This window comes from Phaseolus vulgaris, chromosome 8, assembly GCF_051622355.1.
Source record: "Phaseolus vulgaris cultivar YP4 chromosome 8, ASM5162235v1, whole genome shotgun sequence".
Taxonomy (NCBI): domain Eukaryota; kingdom Viridiplantae; phylum Streptophyta; class Magnoliopsida; order Fabales; family Fabaceae; genus Phaseolus; species Phaseolus vulgaris.
In genome coordinates, this window is record NC_143505.1 from 16,035,122 (window position 1) to 16,058,669 (window position 23,548).

Below are 23,548 nucleotides of genomic sequence, written 5' to 3' on the forward strand. Positions count from 1 at the left end.
TAAATTGTCACCCAAATGGACAGGACCGTTTAGAATAACCGAAGCACTCGGGAACGGCGCCTATCGTTTGGAAACACTGGAGGGAGGGGCGATTCCTCGCACTTGGAACGCTACCCACCTCAAGTTTTATTACAGTTGAAACATTGTAAGTAGCAGTTAACTTGAACAGTCAAGTGAAAACAGTTTTTCAAGGTGGCAATCTTTTTCCCTGAGAAGGGTTTTTTAATGAGGCCACCCAATAAAGAAAGTTCGAGTTTATCAAAGTTTTCCCAGTTATTGAGCTTGCATGATTATCATTTTAAATAATTTATCAAAGTTTCACAGTTATTGAGTTTGCATGTTTGTCATTTTAAGTTTTCAAGAGAAGACTTTGTCGTCCTTGTTTTAAGACCGCATGATTCAGATTCAGATCGCATGCATTCAGTCCAAAGTTTTAAGACCTCATCGCCACCTCGCGATCGGAGGCAAAAGTATAAAGTTTTAAGTCCCCATCGCCACTCGGCGATCGGAGGCACTAGTATAAAGTTTTTTAAGTCCTCATCGCCACCTAGCGATCGGAGGCACAAGTATAAAGTTTTTAAGTCCCCATCGCCACCCAGCGATCGGAGGCACAAGTATAAAGTTTTTAAGTCCTTGTCGCCACCTGGCAATCGGAGGTGAAAGTTAAGTTTAAGTCCTACTCGCCTAGAACGAGTATAGGCAAGAACAGAATAAAAAGTCCTACTCGCCTAAGAGCGAATATAGGCGAGAATAGATCAGAAGTCCTACTCGCCTAGAACGAGTTTAGGCGAGAACAGATTAAGAAGTCCTACTCGCCAAGAACGAGTATAGGCGAGTGTTCAGAGCAAGATGACAGGTATGTCCAGTATGAGTTAAAATCCGGGCGCCTAGTCCTTGAGCAGGGGTTAAGGGATTCCTTCGGGATGCCCCCTCCTCAAGTATGAATAGCTAGCCCCGGTACCAGAGAAAGTCCTCCTCACCCTCGAGTGAGTGCAGGCAAGATAAGGTTAAAAGCCCTCAGTGCATCCAGGGAAAAGGTAGCCCCTGGGCAATGTTGAGGCACCAGAGAAAGTCCTCCTCACCCTCGAGTGAGTGCAAGCAAGATAAGGTTAAAAGCCCTCAGTGCATCCAGGGAAAAGGTAGCCCCTGGGCAATGTTAAGGCACCAGAGAAAGTCCTCCTCACCCTCGAGTGAGTGCAGGCAAGATAAGGTTAAAAGCCCTCAGTGCATTCAGGGAAAAGGTAGCCCCTGGGCAATGTTGAGGCACCAGAGAAAGTCCTCCTCACCCTCGAGTGAGTTCAGGCAAGATAAGGTTGAAAGTCCTCAATGCATCTAGGGAAAAGGTAGCCCCTGGGCAAGCTGAGGCACTAGATAAAGTCCTTCTCGCCGTCGAGCGAGTTCAGGCAAGATAAAGTCCTTCTCGCCGTCGAGCGAGTTCAGGCCAGATAAAGTCCTCCTCACCCTTGAGTGAGTTCAGGCAAGAACAGGATACAAGACCTCTTTGCTTAAGCAAATTGAGGCAAGTTCGAAAGTTTTAGGTGATGACCTAGAAATACACATGTCACTTGGCAGATCAGGCAAGCGAGATGTCAGATACTAAAAATGACTCCCGCCTACGGCTCAGTAAGTAATTTTGTGTCAAATGTTATTGCTATAGACTAACTGTTTGTTCAAGATAAGTTGATTTCCAGGAAATTAAGCATCAGTTTATGCTAAGTTAATTGGGTTGAGTAAAAACCAACCAAGTTATCAGGCGATCGCACAACAGGTAAAAGATAAATCATGAGCATAAGTTGACACGGTTCGAAGAAAGAAGTCATTACAAACAGGTTCGTTGCACATAGACAGAGGTCGAATATGTAAGTCTTTCAGAGTGTTTCTAAAGAAAATGTCAAATAAGAACAAATGAAAACGTTAGTCTGAGGGTACGATTTTGCCGTCTACCACTTCATGGCAAATTGAGAACTGGGAGAGGTCCAAGTCGGGGTAAGCACAAGCGAACTGTTCCAAAGCTGCGCTAAACCCGGAAGTTAGAACGTTTGCGGCGTTGAGGTCGAGTTCTTCACTTTGCTTCTTCAGCTTTTCGTTCTCCTCAAGCGCCTGGGCAAGCTTTGTTGTAGATTCGCTCAGCTCTTTCTCTTTCTCGCTCAGTTCCTTGGCCTTTTGGTCCATGTCAGCTTTGATTTTACCCAGCAGATCCTCCCTCTCAATTGACTTGGCCTCGAGTTCATCCGCGTAAGCCCCTTTAGCTTTGAGAGTCTCCTCAAGGTCCGCTATCTTCTCCTGTTGATGCACGAGTTTGCCCTCGAGTTCAGTGACCTCTAAGAGTTTGGCGCTGAGCTTTTGGTCTAGTTCAGCGCTGTTTTTACGTTCGCTCCTCAACTCCTCCTTCAGAGCATTCTCTAACCGCGAAAACTCCAATCCCCGCATCGTAAGATCACGCTTAAGTTGTTGGACTTGGTCCTTCGCAACACCAGCTTCGGATTTATACTGACCCAAGGAGTCCCTTAAAGCCTCGCCCATCATCTGGTGAAGGCGTTTCTCTACGCACTCGGTGGTCATAGCGCTAAGGTAAGCGGCGTGGGCTTTCAAGACCTCCTCGATAGGGGCTGGAAGAGCAGGGATTGGAAGAGGAGTCGGGGGTTGGTTCTCGTCGCTGCCCTCATAAGTATGGACAACCAGGGGAACATCAAGACGCGGCGGCGACACGTCTGGCTCCACTACAGGTTGGGGAGACCGCTGAATGTCCGTAGTTTGCTCCGGAACGCCCCCAGCAGCTGAGGTGTTTGACGGCAAAGCATCCCCAACACTCTCAAAGGGTGTAGAAACGCTGGGGGGATTTTCCGCATAATCTGGGCCTGTACTCTCGTTTGCGGGTAGCTCGGCGACGGTCGCCCTATTCCTTTTGCGGATAAGTCCATCTTCAGTGCTCTCGTCATCCTCCTCATCCGACACCATTATGGGATTCTTCCTCTTGGCTCTCTTTGGCGGCAGCTTCTTTCTCGAAGGGGCAGGAGGGGCGATAAGGGAAGATGAGCCCACGGGAGGAAGCTCGCCTCGGGCAACAGCAGCTTCCGCCACAGAATTCGGGACGATTTGAGAGCCCGAGGCGAGTTTGTGGCGTTTGACTACAGAACGCAGCCTAGCCATATGATCCTTTCCCAGCATTGTGTCTGCACGAAGTGATCGATGTCCACAAATCAACACAATTACAGACACAGATAATTAGCAGTGCAAAGGTAAGCGCAGGATATGTAATGCGAACAAACTTAGTAAAGAAGTAAAACAAATTTGGCACAGGAAGAAAGATCCAGGTGGAGTGGGGGAACAGACCTATGTAAAAGTCTAGTTGACTCTCATAAAATTCGAACTTGATGATTGAAGAGGTAGGTAAGGTGGTATTGGTCGAGGCAACTTCCTTCCAGAAGTGGCACAGGTCTCTATCGAGCTCACCCATTTTCTCTGGACTCCTGGCTTTCCGAAAGTGATCCTGAGAATCCTTTTTTCCCTTGTCAACCCAGTACAAGGGGAACCCATCGAGGAGTGTGGGACTCTGATCATTACAGCAAACACGAACGAACTTACCCTTCCAATCCTTATAAGATTGTTGGAAGATGGAAAGGATGGATCTCCCAGCAATCCCATTAAAGCTTACCCATAGGCGGTCCCCGGGGTTTTTGGCCTCAAACAGAAATAAGAACACGTCTACAGAAGCTGGATGGCCTAAATGTGCGCAAACAATTTGGTATGCCCTGACAAACGCCCAGCCATTGGGATGCAGCTGAGTAGGGGCAATATCAAGCTCGGTAAGAAGCTCCCTCTCAAAGCGAGTAAAGGGGAACCTGAGCTTAACCTTCTTAAACACGGTTGCGTAAACAAAGCAGAAAGGGTGACCATCGTTGCCATTGCTATCAGTACAAACGGGTTCCCCGGGAGGACAAGGACGAATAACAACCTTGTCATCATGCTCCTTATGGAATGTCAGGTGGGTCTTATCTCTCAAGCGAAGAACGTCAGCCTCAGAGTTAATCGAGGAAGTCTCGTTCAGCAGGGCTAGAGAAGCCCGGGAATACAACAGTTTGTAATCAGGAATGGGGCGGACAGTGGCGTTAGTTTCTGGGGGAGTTGATTGCAGTTGGTTGAGGCGAGTGGGCGCAGGCCTCTGAGCCCGGTTTGAAAGGATGCCAGGATCTCTAGATGGGTTACGAGACGTGGAGGGGTTTCCTGACGAAGGTTGTTTGCGAGATTTCAAAGGAGGGTTTCGAAAAGGGGCGGGGGTGGCACCTGTACGAGCCATCGAGAACTACAGGAAAGACGAAAGGAAAGTAAGAAAAGGAAGGCGGAGGATTGCTAAATGGAATGATCCGATTCGAAAAATAGGAAGGGAAAGCAGCATGAACAACAGGGTCGTAGAAAGGGAAAAAAAACCTAAAGGCGCAGGAAAAAAAAAAAAGCAAGACAAAGAACAAACAGCCCACAACGTATGCATCAAACAGTTAAGGGATGATGCAAGTTGGTCAAAATGCGGTGAGCACCAACAAAGTAATGAAGGGTTTACCTTTTTTATGATCGAAGGAGCGTACGAGGAAATGATGATTGGGGAGTCGAAGCGTTCACCAGAGCGTATCGAAGGTTTGAAAGTAAAACAGGAAGATAATGTAACAGTAGGGTGGCACGAGAAGTTCAGAATTTCGAAAGTTATGGGAAGCGCAAACGACACGAAATAACAACCGTTGATGAGTCCACGTGTCATTTGATGAGAGGGGGTTAGTGAAGTGTCAAATCAGTAACCGGCATGCGCATTAGCGCGCGAAGCCACGTAGATCGCCGAAGTTTAAACTTATCCTCCTCGAGTCACCAAGGGCGATGACGTGATCGGGTAGTGCGAAGGGACGGTCTGCAAAATGTACACGACCGCCTACGGGTCATCGTCAAACGAAGGGCTAGGCGGTCTGACGCCGCTGCGAGCAGTATGTCGCTAACCGTCTCAAATGAGCTCGGGCACGATAATGCTGAAGGTTCGAATAAGAAAGCTCAAACGGGAAGGCAACCATCACAAAGGCGAAGGAAGCAGAGACAATGAGTTGAGATGCGAGGTTTTCAAGATTCGAGCCTCATGATTGAAGCGGTAAAGCAAGCGCCTCATGAGTGGGCCACGTGTCGCGAGGTAAAGGTACAGATTAAAATGTCATTTAGTTCACTCAGAGAATGTCACATCGTCAGAGCCCTTGAGGGTACGTTGCGCCGGCGATACAGAAATGTCACGTCAGTCGATCGGAAGATGGCATGTCATCAAAACGCCGCAAGGGCAATAGGGGGCAAGCTTTAGTCTTTTCGCTGAAAACAAGTTATCAGCTCAAGACTGGGGGGCTTGTGTACCGACCAGGTCATCGGGTATGATGACGTGGACAAGAGAGAGGTAGGTAGTCAAGAAGTCAACACAGTCGACGTATGTAAGGGCGGCGTGCTCTACCACTGAGTAAGCGGTTATCGCCGAGATGTGTCACCACCAAGATCATCGCCCATCGCCTAAGTAAGATACCGCCTAGGCAAGACATCGCCTAAAGAATCAACCCGCATGACGTAAGCATTTCACAGAGAGAGGGCCCACACGAGGGGTAACCCTAAGTTGGGCAGCGACGCTGTGGGTCCCTGTGTACAGAATAAGTGATCAAGTCAAAGGGGCACGTGGTAATGCCCACGTGCTCATTGAAGGTATCCAGGGAAGGCTGCATGCATGACACGTGTCCAATTAGGGATTTCAAACAGAATGATGGCGCGATAAATACAGCACTCAAGTTAGAGCCCAAGGGGCCATGAGGTTATACATTGCACTCCAAGATAAGGGAAGTCCATGGGCCAGATACGCTAAGATCCTAAAGATAGCGGAGCAAGGACCTTCTCCAAGGAACCCTAGATAATAGCAGGCAACGCAGAGGTAAACCCTAGTTTTCACTTATATATAGGGCGCAAATAAGCCCTAGAGAGGTACGTGTTTTTCAGTTCACAGTTACACGAGTTTAACCTAGTTCCCAGATAGACATACAGAGCGAAGACCCTAATTGTCCTTGACGGCGCATCCGCTGAGAATGCAAGACAATTAGGGCAACACAGTTAAATCATACAGTTTCAGTCATTGAGAGAATTATACAGTTTCTAGTATTTTGGTGTTTCTCGCTAGCTGACTTGATCGTCGGAGTGCAAACGGCCGTGAGGGCGCCCCTTTGTTCTTCTTTTCTTTCAGGTACTGACAGACGAAGCAAAATGAAGGTGCCCTAACTCGTTAAGACAAGCCACGCATAAAGACGACCCAGGTTAACCGGCTGGAACAGTTATGCTAATTGCCTTCAATTTAGATTTGTTTTATGGGTATTGTTGATGAGTTATTTTGTCACCGTTCTTCTTCTTCGTTCATAAGTGATGCTGGTTGAGACTCATTTTAGCTGCACAAAGCAAGATGGAGAAATGAGTTGCGTTGCCGAAGTGTTGGATAGCTTTTAAATGTAAGAATTGAGTTTTTTTTGTAAGAGGTTGGGTAGTTATGGTATTTTTAGGTTCCCAGAAATTGGAATATGAGATTGTGCTACGGATGGATCAATAAGGAAGTGAAAATATGATCTACGGATTAACCGTTCCGTAAGTAAAGCTTTATGTTTTTTAGATGACGGGGTGTTCGGGAAGCAATTTGTTGACTTATGGATTGTTGTATCCATAAACAATTTTTCAGTTACGGAATGGTGGATCCGAAATGCATTTTTTGGCTTACAGATTGGTGGATTCGAAATGCATTTCAATCTGGATAACTTCTAGATACACTCATCCAGGAAATTTTTGGATCACTCAATCTGGGACTATGTTGTGGAATCATGATTCCAGAAAACAAAAATAATAGGGAAGAGATGAAGAGACACTACCGAACCACCACCAAGCGGCTGAAGACACCATCGAACTACCACCAAGTGAAACGCACCATACGGTTCTTGTGTTATAAGACGAAGACACCGTGCATAGATAACAAAAAAGAATGTAGGAAATGTAGGTTGCAAGGAAGAAGAAGAAAGAGTATTGGTAGTGTGTTTTAGAATTTTTAGAAAATAATAAAAATAATTTTATCTTTACGGAATATTATGGGGGTGCAGGAAGAAAACATAGAGGTGCATGAAGAAACTCCCTCATCATTTGTAATTTTTTTTTGCCTATTCTCTTCAAACTTGTATTTCAAGTCAAGTTTTTTGGTTTTATCAATAATAAATTTGTGCTTATGGAAAAATAAATCATGATCTTATGTGACTGCCACAAATTCTTCTTCACGACATTTGATCACATATCATTTGTAAACATGACTTGAAATGCTGACATTGTGTATTATTCATGTGTTGTGTGTGAATTATTTGGTTGAGATTTAGTTAAATTTTATATCCTTCATTCAGTTTGCAGACATTATTGATTCTCAGGAAAGTATAAATGGTGACAGATCACAGGAAACACAATAACTATCTCATTTATTAAAATAATTCCAAATTTTAAACAAACACATTACTTTTTTTGCATACTGTGAATATAGATATTAATGTAATTTATTTAAAGTAAACTAGGAAAAATGATTAACTATTTTATTGAAAGCTGAAAACATTAATTAATTAAAATTTTTATAAAAACTAAAATAGTAGTCATATAGAAAAATAAACAATACAAAATATTTTGGATTAAATCTAAAAGAAAAACTATATCAACTCGTAACCTGGGTTATAGAACCGGTAATACAATCGATTATTTTCAAATTAAAATCTTATAATACAAACAAAAAGAGAGGCAATAATAAAGTAACTAAAACGTATAATTAATAAATTGAAAAATAATATATGTTCAGCATTTTCAGCAACGGTTTCTTCTGTGGCGCCATAAGTTAACCACTATTTCAGAACCCACCACCCTTCTTCAATCTTCCACTTAACTTAACCTTCCCCACGTGATTCTGGGACCCACACACATACGCCTCCGCTTCTTCTATCTATGGCGGAAACCGACCCTTCGGGGGCGCTCCGCAACCTCACCCGCGTCGCCACCCAAATTTCCTACCTCTCCGTCTTCAAGCCCCTCCTCAGGACCCAATGCTGCGACCTCGCTCGCCGCATACGCTTCCTCGCTCCTCTCTTCCACGAATTGCATGACGACGTCGTGTTCAGTGGCGCCGTTCCCTTCCCCGCGCTCCAGGACGCGCTCTTCAAGGCCAGGGATTTGCTCCAATTCGCCACCCGCACAAGCCAGGTTTTCATGGTGCGTTCCCCAATTCACCTCTGTAAATAAATTGCATTGCTCGTTTGAAGAATGATAGGTATACACATTTTTTTTTATGTTAAAATTTATTAAAAATTACAAAAACCAATTACTCCATATCTCTGTTTTCAATGAGATTCACTGTTTTACTCGTAATTTTGTATTTATTCAAAAGAAAAATTTAGGTTTAATTACTTGTTTAGTTTTGTAATTCCAATAACTTATATATATTTGAAATTTTTTAGTGTTCATTGAAGAAACTAAAAAATATTAAAATTATATGCGCAGGAAACTAAAGATGATTAAGAACTAAAAAGTATATGTGTATCGCTTGAAGCAAATTAGAAAAGGAAATAATTTTAAGTGTCGAAACCACAGGAGTAATTAAATTAAAATTTAATCAGGAATGTGTGTTCAAAAGAGTATTAGAGTAGAGATGCCTAATGAGTAATTAAACTGAAATTTAGTTAATACTGTGCGTTCAAAAGAATATTATAGGGTTTGTTGCATGTACTTCTTTATGTTTTGTTTTTGTAATGTCATTTGTCGAATATTTGAATTTCATTTGGTGTTTGGTTCTGTGGATGTTGCTTGGAATTGCAGATACTGGACAGAGAGCAAGTTAAGCACAGATTCAAAGATGTTGCTGTTCGTTTTGAACATGCTATTAGCAAGATCTCCTTTGACGAGCTTGATGTTTCGGAAGAAATCAAGGAACAGGTGAATAATGTTTGTGAAACTTTCTTTATCCGGAGAACTTGATACTTCTAACCCAAGGAGAATATTGCATTTTCGTAATTTTGTAAAGGTGATTGAGTACATTCAATATCTTGAGAAATAAGTTTGTTTTTTACTTTTTGGTTATGCCATGAAGCATTGCTAATTACTAAGAATGTAAGGTCACATTTGGGTAAATAGTTTAGTGTGTCAGATTTAACTTATTTTTTTGCTTACTTTTGTTTTGTCAGCTAAGGGAGAGCTTTAAAGAAATAAGTGATTATTTGCTCAGACTTGTTTAAGTGTTTTTTTTATTTAACGATTTCATTAATGCCGATTATTGCTCTCTCTCCGTATTGAAGAAACAAAATATGTGAAACTTGTAGCTTGTTTGTGTAAGCTTCACTAAAAGTTATCGAAATAAGCTAAAAAGAGCTAACAGAAAAGTCACAGGCCACTTTTATAAACTTAATTAAATATTTGTTTAAGTCTTTATATTATAAGATAAGCTCAAATAGGTTTCATTATAGATCTTTCAAATATCCTCTGAAAAATGTTATTTTCCTTGGTGTCTTGGTCTTCATTTGTAGTGAGTTCATTTTCTCGATTGTCTGTTGCTACCACTTTTCGTTCTGTTTTAATTGTAAGTTCTTATTTCTCTGCTCCTGTTGTCATCTTTAGGTTGCACTTGTGACCACTCAGTTTAGAAGAGCTAAAGAGCAGTTTGATCCACCGGGTTTTCAGCTTTATGAACAACTTTTGTCTGTTTACAACCAGAGCTATGATGTGAATGCCGAAACTGCTGAACTAAGTTTAATCAGTGAAAAACTACAATTTATCAATGTGGACGATGTCAAGCAAGAGTCACTTGCTCTAGAAAAGATGGCTGTAGAGAGGAGGGATCATTCTCAGAAAAGCATACAGGATATGTCGTTGGTTGTGCTGAAAAAAATCCAAGATTTCTTAATGGTGGAATCAGGAAACATTATCGTGTCAGCAAGTGAGGATTTATCTCGACAAACTGATGAGTCATATGTGAATGTGAAACTATGTCCACAATCACTGGTTATACCTGATGAGTTTCGCTGCCCAATATCTCTAGAGCTAATGAAAGATCCTGTTATCATTTGCACAGGGCAGGTTTGTACTTAATACCACTTTTTTAATTGTCTTTATGTATTATAGAAGTTCAGAAGCTATTATGGCTTACTAATATGTTTAGTTTATTGGTATGTAACAATAAAAACCAAAGTTGCTCCTTCAATGTCACCTTCAATTAAGTTCATTTGTTAGACAAAACAAAACAAAGGAGGTCATAAGCTAGTAAGCAATATGAAAATCATGGGCAAGTTCCCAAATATGACTTCATCTTAGAAGATTTGGATATCTCTCATTCACTCTTCATTCCTTGTCCCTCATTTGTTTATCAAAGAGTGTGTTGAGTTTTTCAATTGTGATATTTGTCAATTGTCAAAGCATCATCGTTATGCATCTTATCCCATTAGTAATAAAAATAGTAATTTTCCATTTGATTTAATTCATTTTGATGGTTTGTTAATTTCACTGATGATTGTACATGTGTAGACTCGTGTATTTCAAATCTCTGTTTACTTTTCCCATCCAAGATGTAAGTAGTCACAACTCACGTGGGGGTGGCTTTTCTCACAATACAAGTATGATGTTCCTCTCAACAACGCCCCTTGTGGGCTTGAAGCTCCCTTGATAGTGTCTTCGCAACCTCGACGTTCCTCGCGACGGCGCCTTTAGTGGCCTCCATGCACCTTGAAGCGACGTTCCTCATGGCAGTGTCTTTTGTGGCCTTGACGTACTTCACGGCGATGTTTCAATGGCAATGTTTATTGCGACTGCCCTTCTTCCCGCTGGGACGATGACACCTTTCTAGGCTTGAGATACCTTGCGACAACACTTGTCACAACCTCAACACTCCTCCCTGATGCCTTCTGCAATGACACCTCTTGCAACACCTTGGGGTAAGTTTCTAGGTTATTTTATTGGGTTGGGATCCATGACCCGATTTTATAACCCAAACTTAAGTCCAAATTTCTTCTTTTAGAGCCCATTTACGTAACTCATGAAATTGCGGAAACGTCACGGTTGCCTCTCTTCCTTAGATGAAAAATTGTCATTGCCTAGAAACATTTCGAAACCGCGCTCAAATATCGTTGTTCTCTTCTTTAATTGAAAAAAATGTCTCAACGTGCTCTCTTTTGGTTAAGATATGTCACAATTGCCGCTCTCCCAATGCTATCGAAAAAGGTATCCAATCTAACTGTCTACAAATTTGTTTGTTAAGTTAGTGATTTTGAAACTGAAAAGAAAAAGCTAAGTCAATGTAATATATTTTGATTAGTTATTTGCCTTTGTGGAACATCATTGATGAAAGGTGGGACAAACAACTTGATAGGATTTTGTATGCTGTAGGCTATTACCTTAACACCTCAAATGTATTATCATTCTAAATTTAAAGCATATTTGGAAGTGAAACGAGGTCTAATGAAATGTATAACTAGGATGGTGAAGGATAGGGATGAAAAAGCTCTTATTGATGTTCAAATTGATGATTTCAAATAATAGCTAAATATTTTGGTTGTCCCTTGACTACTAGGTCAATTAGTTTAAAGGATCCAACAAAATGGTGAGAGTCTTATGGCTATAAGCATCGAGAACATAAAAAAATTGATATTCGTGTATTGAGCTTGCCATGTAGCTCCTCCGCATGTGAGAATAATTGGAGTTCCTCAGAGATGGTAAGTTAACATTAAAATATATCTCTAGAATAGAATTCCTAGTCACTACTTATTGTATTTGTATTTGCATTTCTTTGGGTCCACACAAAGAGAAGAAACAGGCTAAAGCAAAGCACAATGAATGATGTTATTTATGTTATGACTAATCCAAAATTAGTTAAGAAAAAGCAAACAAGAAAACTAGTTCAAATTAATATTGATGATTGTTCATTCGATGATGAGTGGTTATGGAAGATGAGCATGAGCAGATTGAAGCATTAGGTTTTGATGTAGACTAATTGGATTTGGATGAAAACTTGGTTCTAGTCCAAGTTGAGGAGGATGAAATTTTACAACATCATGGTTTAGTTATGATTGATTTGAATGGTGAAGGAGATCGAAATGTAGTAGAAGGTCTTTATGGAGATGATGAATTTAACTTACATGATTATTTGTTTAGATAGATATTTTGTTACTAGTATAGAATTCCTATTTGGAAATAGGATGGAGCTATTGGTTTACTGTTTTGTAACTAGGAAGGAGTTATTCCTATGTAATTAGGATGTGGTGTTTACAACTAATGAATTATTGTTTTATATATTTTTATTCTTTTTTGTTTGTCATGTTGAATTGAAGTTTAATTATGAATTTTGAGTGAAATATAATCATTTTGTGTGTGGATATATGAATTTCATTGTAGGATCTTACTATCCATGTTACGATCTCTTGATTTATGATCCATATTTCCCTTGTCTTAAGTAAGATCTCGATTTTGACTATCTTGGTTTAAGGAGTTCTTTAAGATCAATAAAGACATTTTTATTTCTTAGGTTATTGGTAATCTTATCCAAGTTCTATGAAAATCCCTCTCGAATTAAACCATCTAAATACCAGAACAACAAGCTTGGCTTCATAATTTCCTTGGCTATAATTTCTGTAATGAATACAAACCTGGTAAAGATAATGTAGAGTCTACTTTCTAGATCATTTTTTCTTGGCTATTTCTCAACCTACACGGGAAATCATCCATTTGCTTAACACTTCTATTGCATTTGATTTTGAGCACAATGAGATCCTTCAAGCATACAAGCAAGGTAACCCTTTTCATACAAATATTTTGCGCAAGATGAGTTGCTTTATTGGAAATATGGGTTGGTAATTCCTCCCAAGCATCCTTTTATTTAGCAAGTTCTCCAAGAGTTCTACAACTTTCCCACTTGAGGCCATGTTGAAAGTGCACATACTGTGACTAGAATTTCTACCTAGTTTTTTCTGGCAAGGCTTGTATGAGGACATTAAGAATCACATGCAACAATGTCTCCTATATCAACAAGCTAAAATGACTAACATGCTATCAGTTGGCCTATTGCAACCTCTCCCATTCCTACCCAAATTTAGGAAGACTTGGCCATGGAATTTATCGTTGGCTTTCCTCCCTCTCATGGCTTTAGAATTATTTTGGTGGTTATTGATCGATTATCCAAATATGCTCACTTTGGCACACTCAAAACTGATTACAACAGAAAGCAAGTTGATGGAGTATTCATGAAGCACATTTTGAAATTGCTTGGCCTTTTGAAATCATTTGTATCTGATTGAGATGAAGTCTTCACTAGCAATTTTTTGCAACAATTGTTCAAATTGAAGTGGCACTACCATTGCCATGAGCTCAACATACTACCCTCAAAGTGATAAAAAATTGAAGGCCCTTAATAGGTGTCTAGAGATGTATTTGAGGTGTTTCACAGCCGATAATCTAAGGGAAATGAGTAAGCTACTTCCATAGGCATAATTTTGGTACAATAGTTCCTTCCAATCTAGCATTGGCATGACTCCCCTTTCGACCTTTTTATAGTAGAGATATCCCAACCATTGTTAGGTACCATTTGGATGACATTGATCCACTCTCGCTACAAGAGCTGTTGCAACAATGAGATTTAGCCCTCAGCTAAAAGCTCATTCAATTAAGTCTCAACATCAGATGCAGCAATTTGCTGATAATAAATGTATTCCTCTAGAGTTTGAGGAAGGTGAAGTCTTGGTCAAATTATAGCCATATAGACAACATTCAATGGCCCTTCAAAAGCATCAGAAACTAGGACTTAAGATATTTTGGTCCTTTCCCCATTGTCCAAAAAATTGGTTTAGTAGCATAAAAGTTACTCTTACCTGCTTCAGCTAGAATTCATCCAATATTCTGTTCTTATTAAAGAGATGCAAAGGTGAACATCAAGAGCTATATCGGCCACTTCCTTTACTCACCAATGAGTTCTCCCCTACTGTTCAACCAAACAGAATTCTTGATTTTTGAATTATCATAACAACTTGCCAAAGTTTCCATACTATTGGATGGTTTAGATGCAACTCAAGCTACTTGTGAGGACACCGTTGTTATTAGTAGAGATTATCCTAATTCTACCTTGAACACAGGGTTGACTTTTATGGGTGAGGACGACGATAGAAGAGTCGTTGGACAAGGATTCACATGGAAATGGTGAAGTGGTTAGAAAGGAACATGGGAAAACTATTATGCGGAATACATGTGTGGCAGAGGGTGAGGAAAGAAAGGCTAACAGAAAAAGTGAGCACATAAGGAGGACCAATCAAATTTTGAAGGAATTTGTGTGGTGAATGAAATCACTATATTAGGATTAGAGAGAAGGGATGAAAATAGGGATATTTTGGAATTTGTTTCTTTTTATCCCTTAAGGGAAATTCTATTCTTATTCTGTGTTCTGCTTTACTGATTACAATGCTAACCATCGTTCCCTAATGTAAATAACCATATTGTTGGAGATTCCACATCGACTAGAGATTAGGACATTTCATTGTATATAAGTGGGTGTAAACCTCATCTCATGAGCCGATTTTATGGGGTTGAGTTAGGCTTAAAGTCCACTTCATAACTTGGTATCAGAGCTCCTGATCTGGGAGACTCTGCTTCTGCAATCTTTTTTTTAGCAGTCTTCATTGCACCTTTTCCATTTTCCTTGGCAGCCTTCATTGCTGCAATTATTTTTTTTTTTGAACAGCCTTAATTGTTGCAACTTTTTATTTTCCTTATCTTTTCTCCATTGACCACCACCACCACCTTGCACCATTGACCGTTACTGCCACCGCCATTGACCGTCGCCGACCACCACCATCAACCGCCGCCGCCGCCGCTCGTTGGAACTCTCACTGCTCGCCGGAAACTACCGTCGACCACCGGAAAATTTTTCCGGCAGATTTTTTTTGTAATCAGGATCAAATTTTGCCAATCTGAAAAACTTAGTTGGTTTTGAGCTCTCATGGACTCCCTTAGTAAGCCATCTAGCTTCACTATGAGTGGTAAGAGTTCTAGTTTTTTATCCTTTAGTGCTTCTAGTATATATATATTACTGTTGCTAATGGTTCCACTACCCCCGTTAATGGTCGTGGTAACATTCACCTTCAACCTTCATTTCCTTTAAAAAGTGTGCTTCATGTTCCCAAACTATCCAATAACCTCTTGTCTATTCAAAAGGTAACTCAAGATTTAAATTGTGCAGTGGTATTTTTCCCTTCCCATTGTGTTTTTCAGGATCTTGCCATAGGGAAGACTATTGGAATTGCTAAAGAGCAGGGCGGGTTATATTATTTACAACATGAAGAAAATAAAAAGTGTGTTAGACTACAGGCACACACTTCTAATCTTCAGCAAGGTCGTGAATCTTGGTCATCCTCTCAGATATGGCTTCAACACAAACGTCTTGGTCATTCTCCATTTAGTACCCTAAAGTCCTTATTTCCTATTTTATTTACAAAAGTGTCTGTTGAGTCATTTCATTGTGATGTTTGCCAGTTTGCTAAACACCATCGGACAACTTTTCCTCCCAATGGTAATAAAAGTTCTAAACCTTTTGGTCTTATTCATTCAAATGTATGGGGACCTTCACCTATTCCTAATATCTCGGGTGCTAAATGGTTTGTTTCATTTATTGATGATTGTACTCGGGTTACCTGGATATTCCCCATGAAAGATACGTCTGAAGTTTTTCACCTGTTTGTTAAGTTTTACTGAATGATTCAAACACAATTTGAAAGTCCAATTAAGATATTGCATTCTGATAATGGAAGAGAATATGTGAACCAAAACCTTTCCAAGTTCCTTCAGGAAAATGGAGTTGTTCATGAATTAACTTGTGTGGACACTCCTCAACAAAATGGGGTTGCTGAAAGGAAAAATCGTTATCTCCTTGAGGTTACTCGAGCTTTACTTTTCCAAACATCCGTTCCTAGATCTTACTGGGGGAAGCAATCCTTACTACCACTTATTTGATTAATAGATTACCCTCTCGTGTTTTAGAGGGTGTTACTCCTATTCAGCTTATGACCACATTCTATTCTTCTATTCCCAAGTTGACTAGTATTCAAAATCATGTATTTGGTTGTCCTGCTTTTGTCCATGTTCATAGTCCTTATCGGGGTAAGTTAGATCCTTACGCTATCAAATGTGTCTTCATTGGTTATGCCCCCAAAAAAAAGGGGTACAAATATTATCACCCTCAAAGTCGTAAAGTCTATGTTTCCAAGGATGTCACCTTTCATGAAACATAGTCTTTCTTTCCTAGTTCTCAGCTTCAGGGGGAGAGTATTCAAGAAGTTGAGAATCTTGAGCTACCACGTTTTCCCCTTTGTTGTCGGATTTCATTCTTAGGGAGGATGACAAAGACCCTGCACCAACATCATTACGTGAGAAGAATAATGAAGACAAATATTTTGGAAAACAATATGAGCGAAGGCAACAAGAACTCGTCCTGGTCGAACAACAACTTCAATTGTCCGAACCGGAGGTAAGAACTCATACCTGTGAGACTCTTGAGGACACATGAAATACTTCTTTTGAACCTAACCTAAATGATTTACCTATTGCCTTGAGAAAAGAAAAAAGATCTTGTGCCAAATATCCTATATCCCAATTTGTGTCTACAAAATTACTTTCTATGCAGCACCAGAGTTTTCTTTCAGCTATTGATTCTATCAGAATCCCTACATCGGTACAAGAAACCTTAGAAGATGAGAACTGGATTCGAGCCATGAATGAAGAAATGAGCGCGTAAGAAAGGAATGAGACTTGGGAGATTGTAGAGAGACCAAAAGATAAGAAAGCAGTGGGTTGTAGGTGGATATACACAGTTAAGTATAAGTCTGATGGCATACTGGATCGGTATAAAGCAATACACTCAAACCTATGGGATCGATTATGAGGAGACTTTTGCTCCAGTGGCAAAAATGAATACAGTCAGGATTATTCTCTCCCTGGCAGCACACTTTGGTTGGGCAATGCATCAATTTGATGTTAAAAATGCCTTCTTGCATGGAAGCTTGGAGGAAGAAGTATACATGGAGATTCCACCTAGTTATGGTGTTGTTAATGAAGGGAATAAGGCGTGCAGCCTAAAGAAGGCCCTATATGGTCTTAACAATCACCTCGTGCTTGGTTTGGAAGGTTTACTCAAGTTATGGTATCTTTGGGGTACTGACAAAGCCAAGGTGACCATACTATGTTTATAAAACATTCTCAGAATGGTAAACTCACTCTACTTTTGGTCTATGTAGATGATATGATTATTACAGGTGATGATGAGATTGAAAAACAAAATTTGAGGGAGAGACTAGCTGCTCAATTTGAAATGAAGGATCTTGTGAAGCTGAAGTACTTCCTTGGGATAGAGGTTGCTTACTCGAGACAGGACATCTTTATTTCTCAAAGGAAATACATCCTTGATCTTCAAAGAGACTGGTAAGTTGGGTTGTAAGACCACTGGAGTGTCAATAGAGCAAAATCACAAGATTGGGAATGATGAGGAAAACTCAAAAGTGGAGAAGACACAATATTAAAGACTTGTGGGAAAACTCATTTATCTATCACAACTAGGCCAGACATAGCCTAGGCAGTTAGTGTGGTTAGCCAATTTATGCATGATCCAAGAGAAAGACACTTGCAGGCAGTAGATAGAATTATTCAGTACTTAAAAGCCTCTCCAGGAAAAGGATTGCTATTCAAAAAAGGGGAAAACTTATCCATGAAAGTATATACTGATGCTGACTATGCAGGATCGATTGTTGATAGGAGATCCACCACAGGCTACTACATGTTCTTGGTTGGAAATCTGGTGATATTGAGGAGCAAGAAGCAAAATGTAGTTGCAAGATCAAGTGCAGAGGCAGAATTTAGAGTCATGGCTCAAGGGGTGTGTGAACTATTATGGATGAAGATCATACTTGATGACCTAAAAATAAAATATGAAGCTCCTATGGGCTTGGTGTGTGATAATAAGTCCACTTCTTAATACATATACTACTTACTATATCCATAATACAATACGGAGATATTTCATTCCTACAGTATTGTGTTTCATTTCCTTTTACAGTGAGCTTCTTACATAAACTTTGTAAACTTGACTCAAACTCTTAAGAGTTTTCTCAATATAAAAGAAAAAGAAACCCATATTATACTGAAATACTCCCGGATCTAAATATTAAACTGTAAAAATGTCAAGATAACTGTGAAATATACTGTGTCAATTCCCAAAATTTTAAAAGTTGAAATTGATACTCAATATATCAGCATTATAGATGAAACAAAGAGAGACAAGAATCAGGCTTGTAAGCAGTATTCAGCTCCTAGATGCTGCTCTGTTTGCATCAGGCTTTTCTGTGATCATAGGTTATATAATAACTTTTAGTTATTAGAACTTTCTAATCTAATTTCTTTTCTTGAATAAAATAATATACAATTAGATGAAAATAACCATATGTATCTTTGAAAATTGGTTTCTTATATAGTGGATGAATATAACTGGGATACCAAAATTTTTCTGTTTTGTATTATACTAAAGAACTTGTAAGTTACGGCTGAAAAATACTTGGGGAAAAACCAGTTATCATTCTCTTGTCACTTTGAAAGTAAGGACAATACAATGTTACTCTGTCTGAGGCAATGTGTTAAAATCTGTAAAAGTTGTTCATTTTTAAATCAATAGAAATTTGGGTAGATTCTGTAGAATGTTGGATTTAGTTTTCTGAGAGCACTGTTATCAGTGAGCATGAGGCCTAACAAAGTTAATTAAAACAACAGGTCGGTTGGGGGACAATCTCAAAAGGATGTATTTGAGGTACTTGAAAAGATGCATAGAAAAAAATTTCAGCATGAGATTTATTTAACTTATTTAATATTTAGTCCCTTATAAGAAAAAAAGGAATCTGTTTTTCTGTGTTAGAAAAAAAGTGAGTCCGCATTTAGAATTCAGATTATCATGTACAAAATATTGAGTTCTACTGAAAACTGATCTCTGATTTCTTCCCTACTGACCCCGTTTCCCAATGTGAACACTATGAGCTGTTCCCAGATGTAAAAATTGCATTCAAGATTTTTTATGAGAATAATAAATAAATAAGGTTGTTTTTTCTGTAGTGTTATACATTTATCTAGCAATTACTGAATTTAAACGTCATGGAGTTGTTACATGTTATATAATCATATTGGAAAGATTCAGAAAGTTATGCAAGTCAAGCTATAAACTCATTTCCCATCCTCCTGCAGGCCATTGGATTTTAGTATTGTCAGTGGCTGAGCAGGGTTGAACCATTTTGTTTTTTCTTTTCATTCTGGGATGGAGGTGGGTTTTACTCTGTGGCAGAGCTAGCCATTAATGTGATCATGTTTGACTGGGGAGATGCATAAATAAAAACACTATGTAAGAAATAGTGGATTTTTAAACAAATTAAAGATATGGCTCCCTCCTTGGTCTTGGTCTACTCTTAAAAAATCCATAATTTAGAAAGTATGGACTAGTAAGATAATATTTAGAAATTGTCTACATTTAGTAACTTTGTATGTTAACTCTTTTTGCAGACATATGAACGATCTTGTATAAAGAAATGGCTTGAAGCAGGGCATGGAACGTGTCCCAAGACTCAGCAGATTCTTTCCAGTCCCATCCTCATACCCAACCATGCTTTATATGGCCTGATATCAAGTTGGTGTGAGGCAAATGGAGTGGAACCACCTAATAGGTTAGGGAATTTATGGCTCTGTAAGACAACATCAGATGGCTCTTCTGAATTAGTAGATCTTGATATCTTAGTGAGCAAACTCTCTTCCAGTGCTATTGAAGATCAACGAAGTGCTGTAGGTGAGCATTGTATCGCATACATTTCTTCACTTGCTCTCTCTCTCTCTCTCTCTTCACAATATATTGGTTATTGTGATTTAAGTGGTAGGTTGCTAGCTGTTAGGGTGCTGACAACATAACTAATGAAATTAGTAATTTTGAGATTAGTGGGTTTAGGGAAAATCTGCAATCGAGAAAATTGAGAGGACTATTTTTTGTTGATGCATGCATACCAATGTAAATCTTTGATGTCCGCAAAAACTAATTTGATGAAAATATGAAGTAGAAGATAAGATGAAAGTAACCCATCCCACTAAAGCTAGAATCTAGGATTTGCATGAAGGATAAAGTTTGATTGAAACAAACAATCATTAGGATAGGATTGCATTATGATGCTATTTTCCTTCTTTCGGAAAGGAAGTATAACAACATCTTAAACAGACCTATAATTTATTCTGCATTAACTTTGAATAAATGAATACGTGTACTACTATTGAAGCTATAAAAGAAAATATGAAAAATTAGTAAAATAACCTTAGAACTGGAAGTTTAGAATTAAATAAAATATGGCTTACACATACTCATACTTATTGTTACCACAGCATAATGCTGATTGGATGTGGTCTTTCGGATTTGGAATATTATTACAACCATCCCTAATCTAAATCAAAGCATTAAGATGATTTTGGTCGTAAGGCTTCTGTTCAGTAATCCTCTGAACACTGGACAAAACTTTGGTACTGTGAAATCACTTGTGCTGTCAAGTGTAGCACTAAAAATAATCCACATAATTAAAAAGAGCTACTAATATGAAAAAAGTAAATGAAGGATAAAGAATCAAAGGGTTATAATACAACCAAGTTTTTAATAAAAATCATTTTGAGGTTAGGGCAAGATATATTCAATGGTTTCTCCTAATGTTTTCTTAGGTATGTTTTAGCCTTACACATTGGGCTCTCCTATTTGATCCACATTTTTCAAATGGTATCTCACATCACTAGACCACCTTAGGCAAGTTTCATTATCTTCTTAATAGGTATTAGTCAACTTTCTATTGTATTTCCCTCATTGCTTCAGGATTCTTATCTTCAATTCACTAATTATTTTGCATAATTGGCCCTTCATTACCCAAAATTCAGTACCACATCACCGGTCCTACAGCTGTCTTGTATAGTTTTCTGTTGAGTTTCTTCAGCAGTTAGGCACATTATGATCATAAAAATCAAATTGGTTCCTGGATATGCTGGTATGTGTTAATCTGCCATAATTCACTTTCCGTAGTTTCATTATGTGGATCCAAAACACAAAGTTTGGATCCTATCTAGTTTGCACAGTTTTGTAATTGTATGTCTCCTTTATTCTTGTAAATAGGGTACCAAAGTACTTCTTGGTACTCAATTTTACATTTTCTTAGGCCTCATTTTTGCATTGACAACTTCGGAATTTTGACATATCTAACTTAAACATTTCCATCCTTTGATTGTTCGATAGGTATATGGTCTGACAAATTTACTTTTCTTCATCTTCTTTACCATGTCACTTACCCAAAGTTCTCTGATAGTGGTGAAAGGTTTAATTTGGGTCATCCTTTCCAGTGCTGAAACTCCTCAGTCCACTATTCTTGTATGTTTATCATTGAATAAACTGTGGAAGAACTCTTCCATCTTTCTATGATATCATGCTTAGTTAACAAAACTTTTTCATCTCAGTTGTTGTATTTTACTCTCTTTCTTTTCTCTTCCGTGGCATGTTTGTATATAAGTCTCCCCAGTTTTTGAGCCTAAAGATTGATATTACCTCTCAAACCTCAGCTTTCGTTTTCTTTTTTCCCATGATTTTAGCACTTCTAAAAGCAGTGTTTTCTATTCTTATATATTTTTTTGTTTGCTGGCGGGGCTTATTTTACTTTAAAGGAATTTATTATCTGCTTTTATTCATGGCATGATTTAAGACTAGGATGTACCATTCTCCATATTTCCCAGTATGACGACAGCACAGCTGGTGGCCTGGTGAACTTCTTTGTAGGTTTAATGCATATAGACAGAATCTGGGTTACATAACTTATGTGAGCTACGTGCACAGGTATAAATTGTATGTTTAACAGTTAGATTAAGAAAGCATCACAAACTTGTTATATCTTGGGGTGTGGGGATGAGATGATGTTCCCTTTCTAAAGGCAATATGCCGTAAGCTTTAGTAGCATCAAACCCATGACCTGTTTGTCTATGCAGTTCAATCCTACAAATGCATTTTTAGAGATTTCTCATCCCCACTCTTATATGTTGATAGAACTGCCTTTATCCTCATTGTCCTGCAGGGGAGCTCCGACTTCTTGCCAAGCAAAATAGTCAAAATCGAATGCTTATTGCTGAAGCTGGTGCTATACCCCGCCTTGTTGATCTCCTCAAAACACCTGATGCTGGCACCCAAAAGCATGCAGTTACTGCTCTTCTGAACTTGTCTATCTATGCGGATAATAAAGAGCGTATCATGGCTTCTGGGGCTGTGCCAGGCATCCTTCATGTGCTAGAACATGGTACTATGGAAGCCCGGGAAAATGCAGCAGCCACATTTTTCAGCCTTTCTGGAGTGGATGAGAACAGAGTAGCAATTGGTGCATCTGGAGCAATCCAGGCATTAGTTACTCTATTTTGCGAGGGAAGTCAAAGAGGGAAGTTGGATGCTGCAAAAGCACTTTTCAATCTGTGTTTATCTCAAGGAAATAAAGGACGAGCAATTAGGGCTGGTATTGGGCCCAAGTTGATAGAAATGCTAATAGAACCTGATGGGGCAATGAGGGACGAGGCATTGGCAATAATGGCTGTAGTAGCTAGCCATCCTGATGGAAAAGCAGCAATTGGATCTTTGAATGTTGTATCCACTTTGGTGGAATTAATCAGTGATGGATCTCCTAGGAACAAAGAAAATGCAACTTCAGTGTTGGTTCTCCTCTGTCATGGAGATCCTCTACACTTGTCAATTGTCAGTTCGCCTAGGGTGATCATTCCTCTCTTGGACCTGGCAGAAAATGGTTCAGAAAGGGCCAGGCGGAAAGCTGGCCAGCTTCTTGAGTTGATTGGAAATCATTGTGAACATACTATGAAAACTTCCAACTAGACTTTAGGTGCATCTGTTGTCATTTTGAGTCACAGCAGCCAGCACGGATTGTGATTAAAGATATGATTTATACTATAGGCTACTAGTATAGGATTCCAAATATTTCCTTTTGATTTTTAGTTTAAAGGAAATTTCTATTTTACACTGCTAATTGTTTAGCTGAATCCAAACAGTTGTGCTGTAAAGCTTGTACGAAGTGTTTAGACTCACTTGAAATACAGGTTTTTGTTATCATTAGAAAAAATTATATACTTCTTCCCGAACTCCTACTGGCATTTCTTTTTTGCAATGAAATGTCTTGAATAGTTAGTTGTTCATTCTCAAGTTTCAATCTATCACTTGTGATCAAGATTCTCGTCTTTCGGTGGTGAGTCTCAATTACATATCTTGATCCAAAAGGCTACAATATTATAATATGTTTCCCTTTCTTTGTGGGAGTGCAAATTTTTTTATGCATGTCATATCATGAAAGATACATGTCTCGATGACGATTTCCACAAAGATATGGTAAAATGATTGTAGGTAATGGGGGCATGGTTACGTGATTCATTA

General features: G+C 39.2%; 1 protein-coding gene across 1 annotated transcript; it reads left to right on the plus strand.

Annotated features, from left to right (window-relative positions):
* Nucleotides 1–7,845: 7,845 nt before the first annotated feature.
* LOC137825232 (U-box domain-containing protein 13) lies at nucleotides 7,846–23,313 on the plus strand. The gene is made up of 5 exons (XM_068630906.2): nucleotides 7,846–8,277; nucleotides 8,881–8,997; nucleotides 9,676–10,134; nucleotides 19,621–19,900; nucleotides 22,197–23,313. Exons 1-5 carry the CDS (start codon nucleotides 8,014–8,016, stop codon nucleotides 22,994–22,996), a joined length of 1,920 nt encoding a protein of 639 aa, XP_068487007.1. The 5' UTR covers nucleotides 7,846–8,013; the 3' UTR covers nucleotides 22,997–23,313.
* The last annotated feature ends 235 nt before the right edge of the window (nucleotides 23,314–23,548 follow it).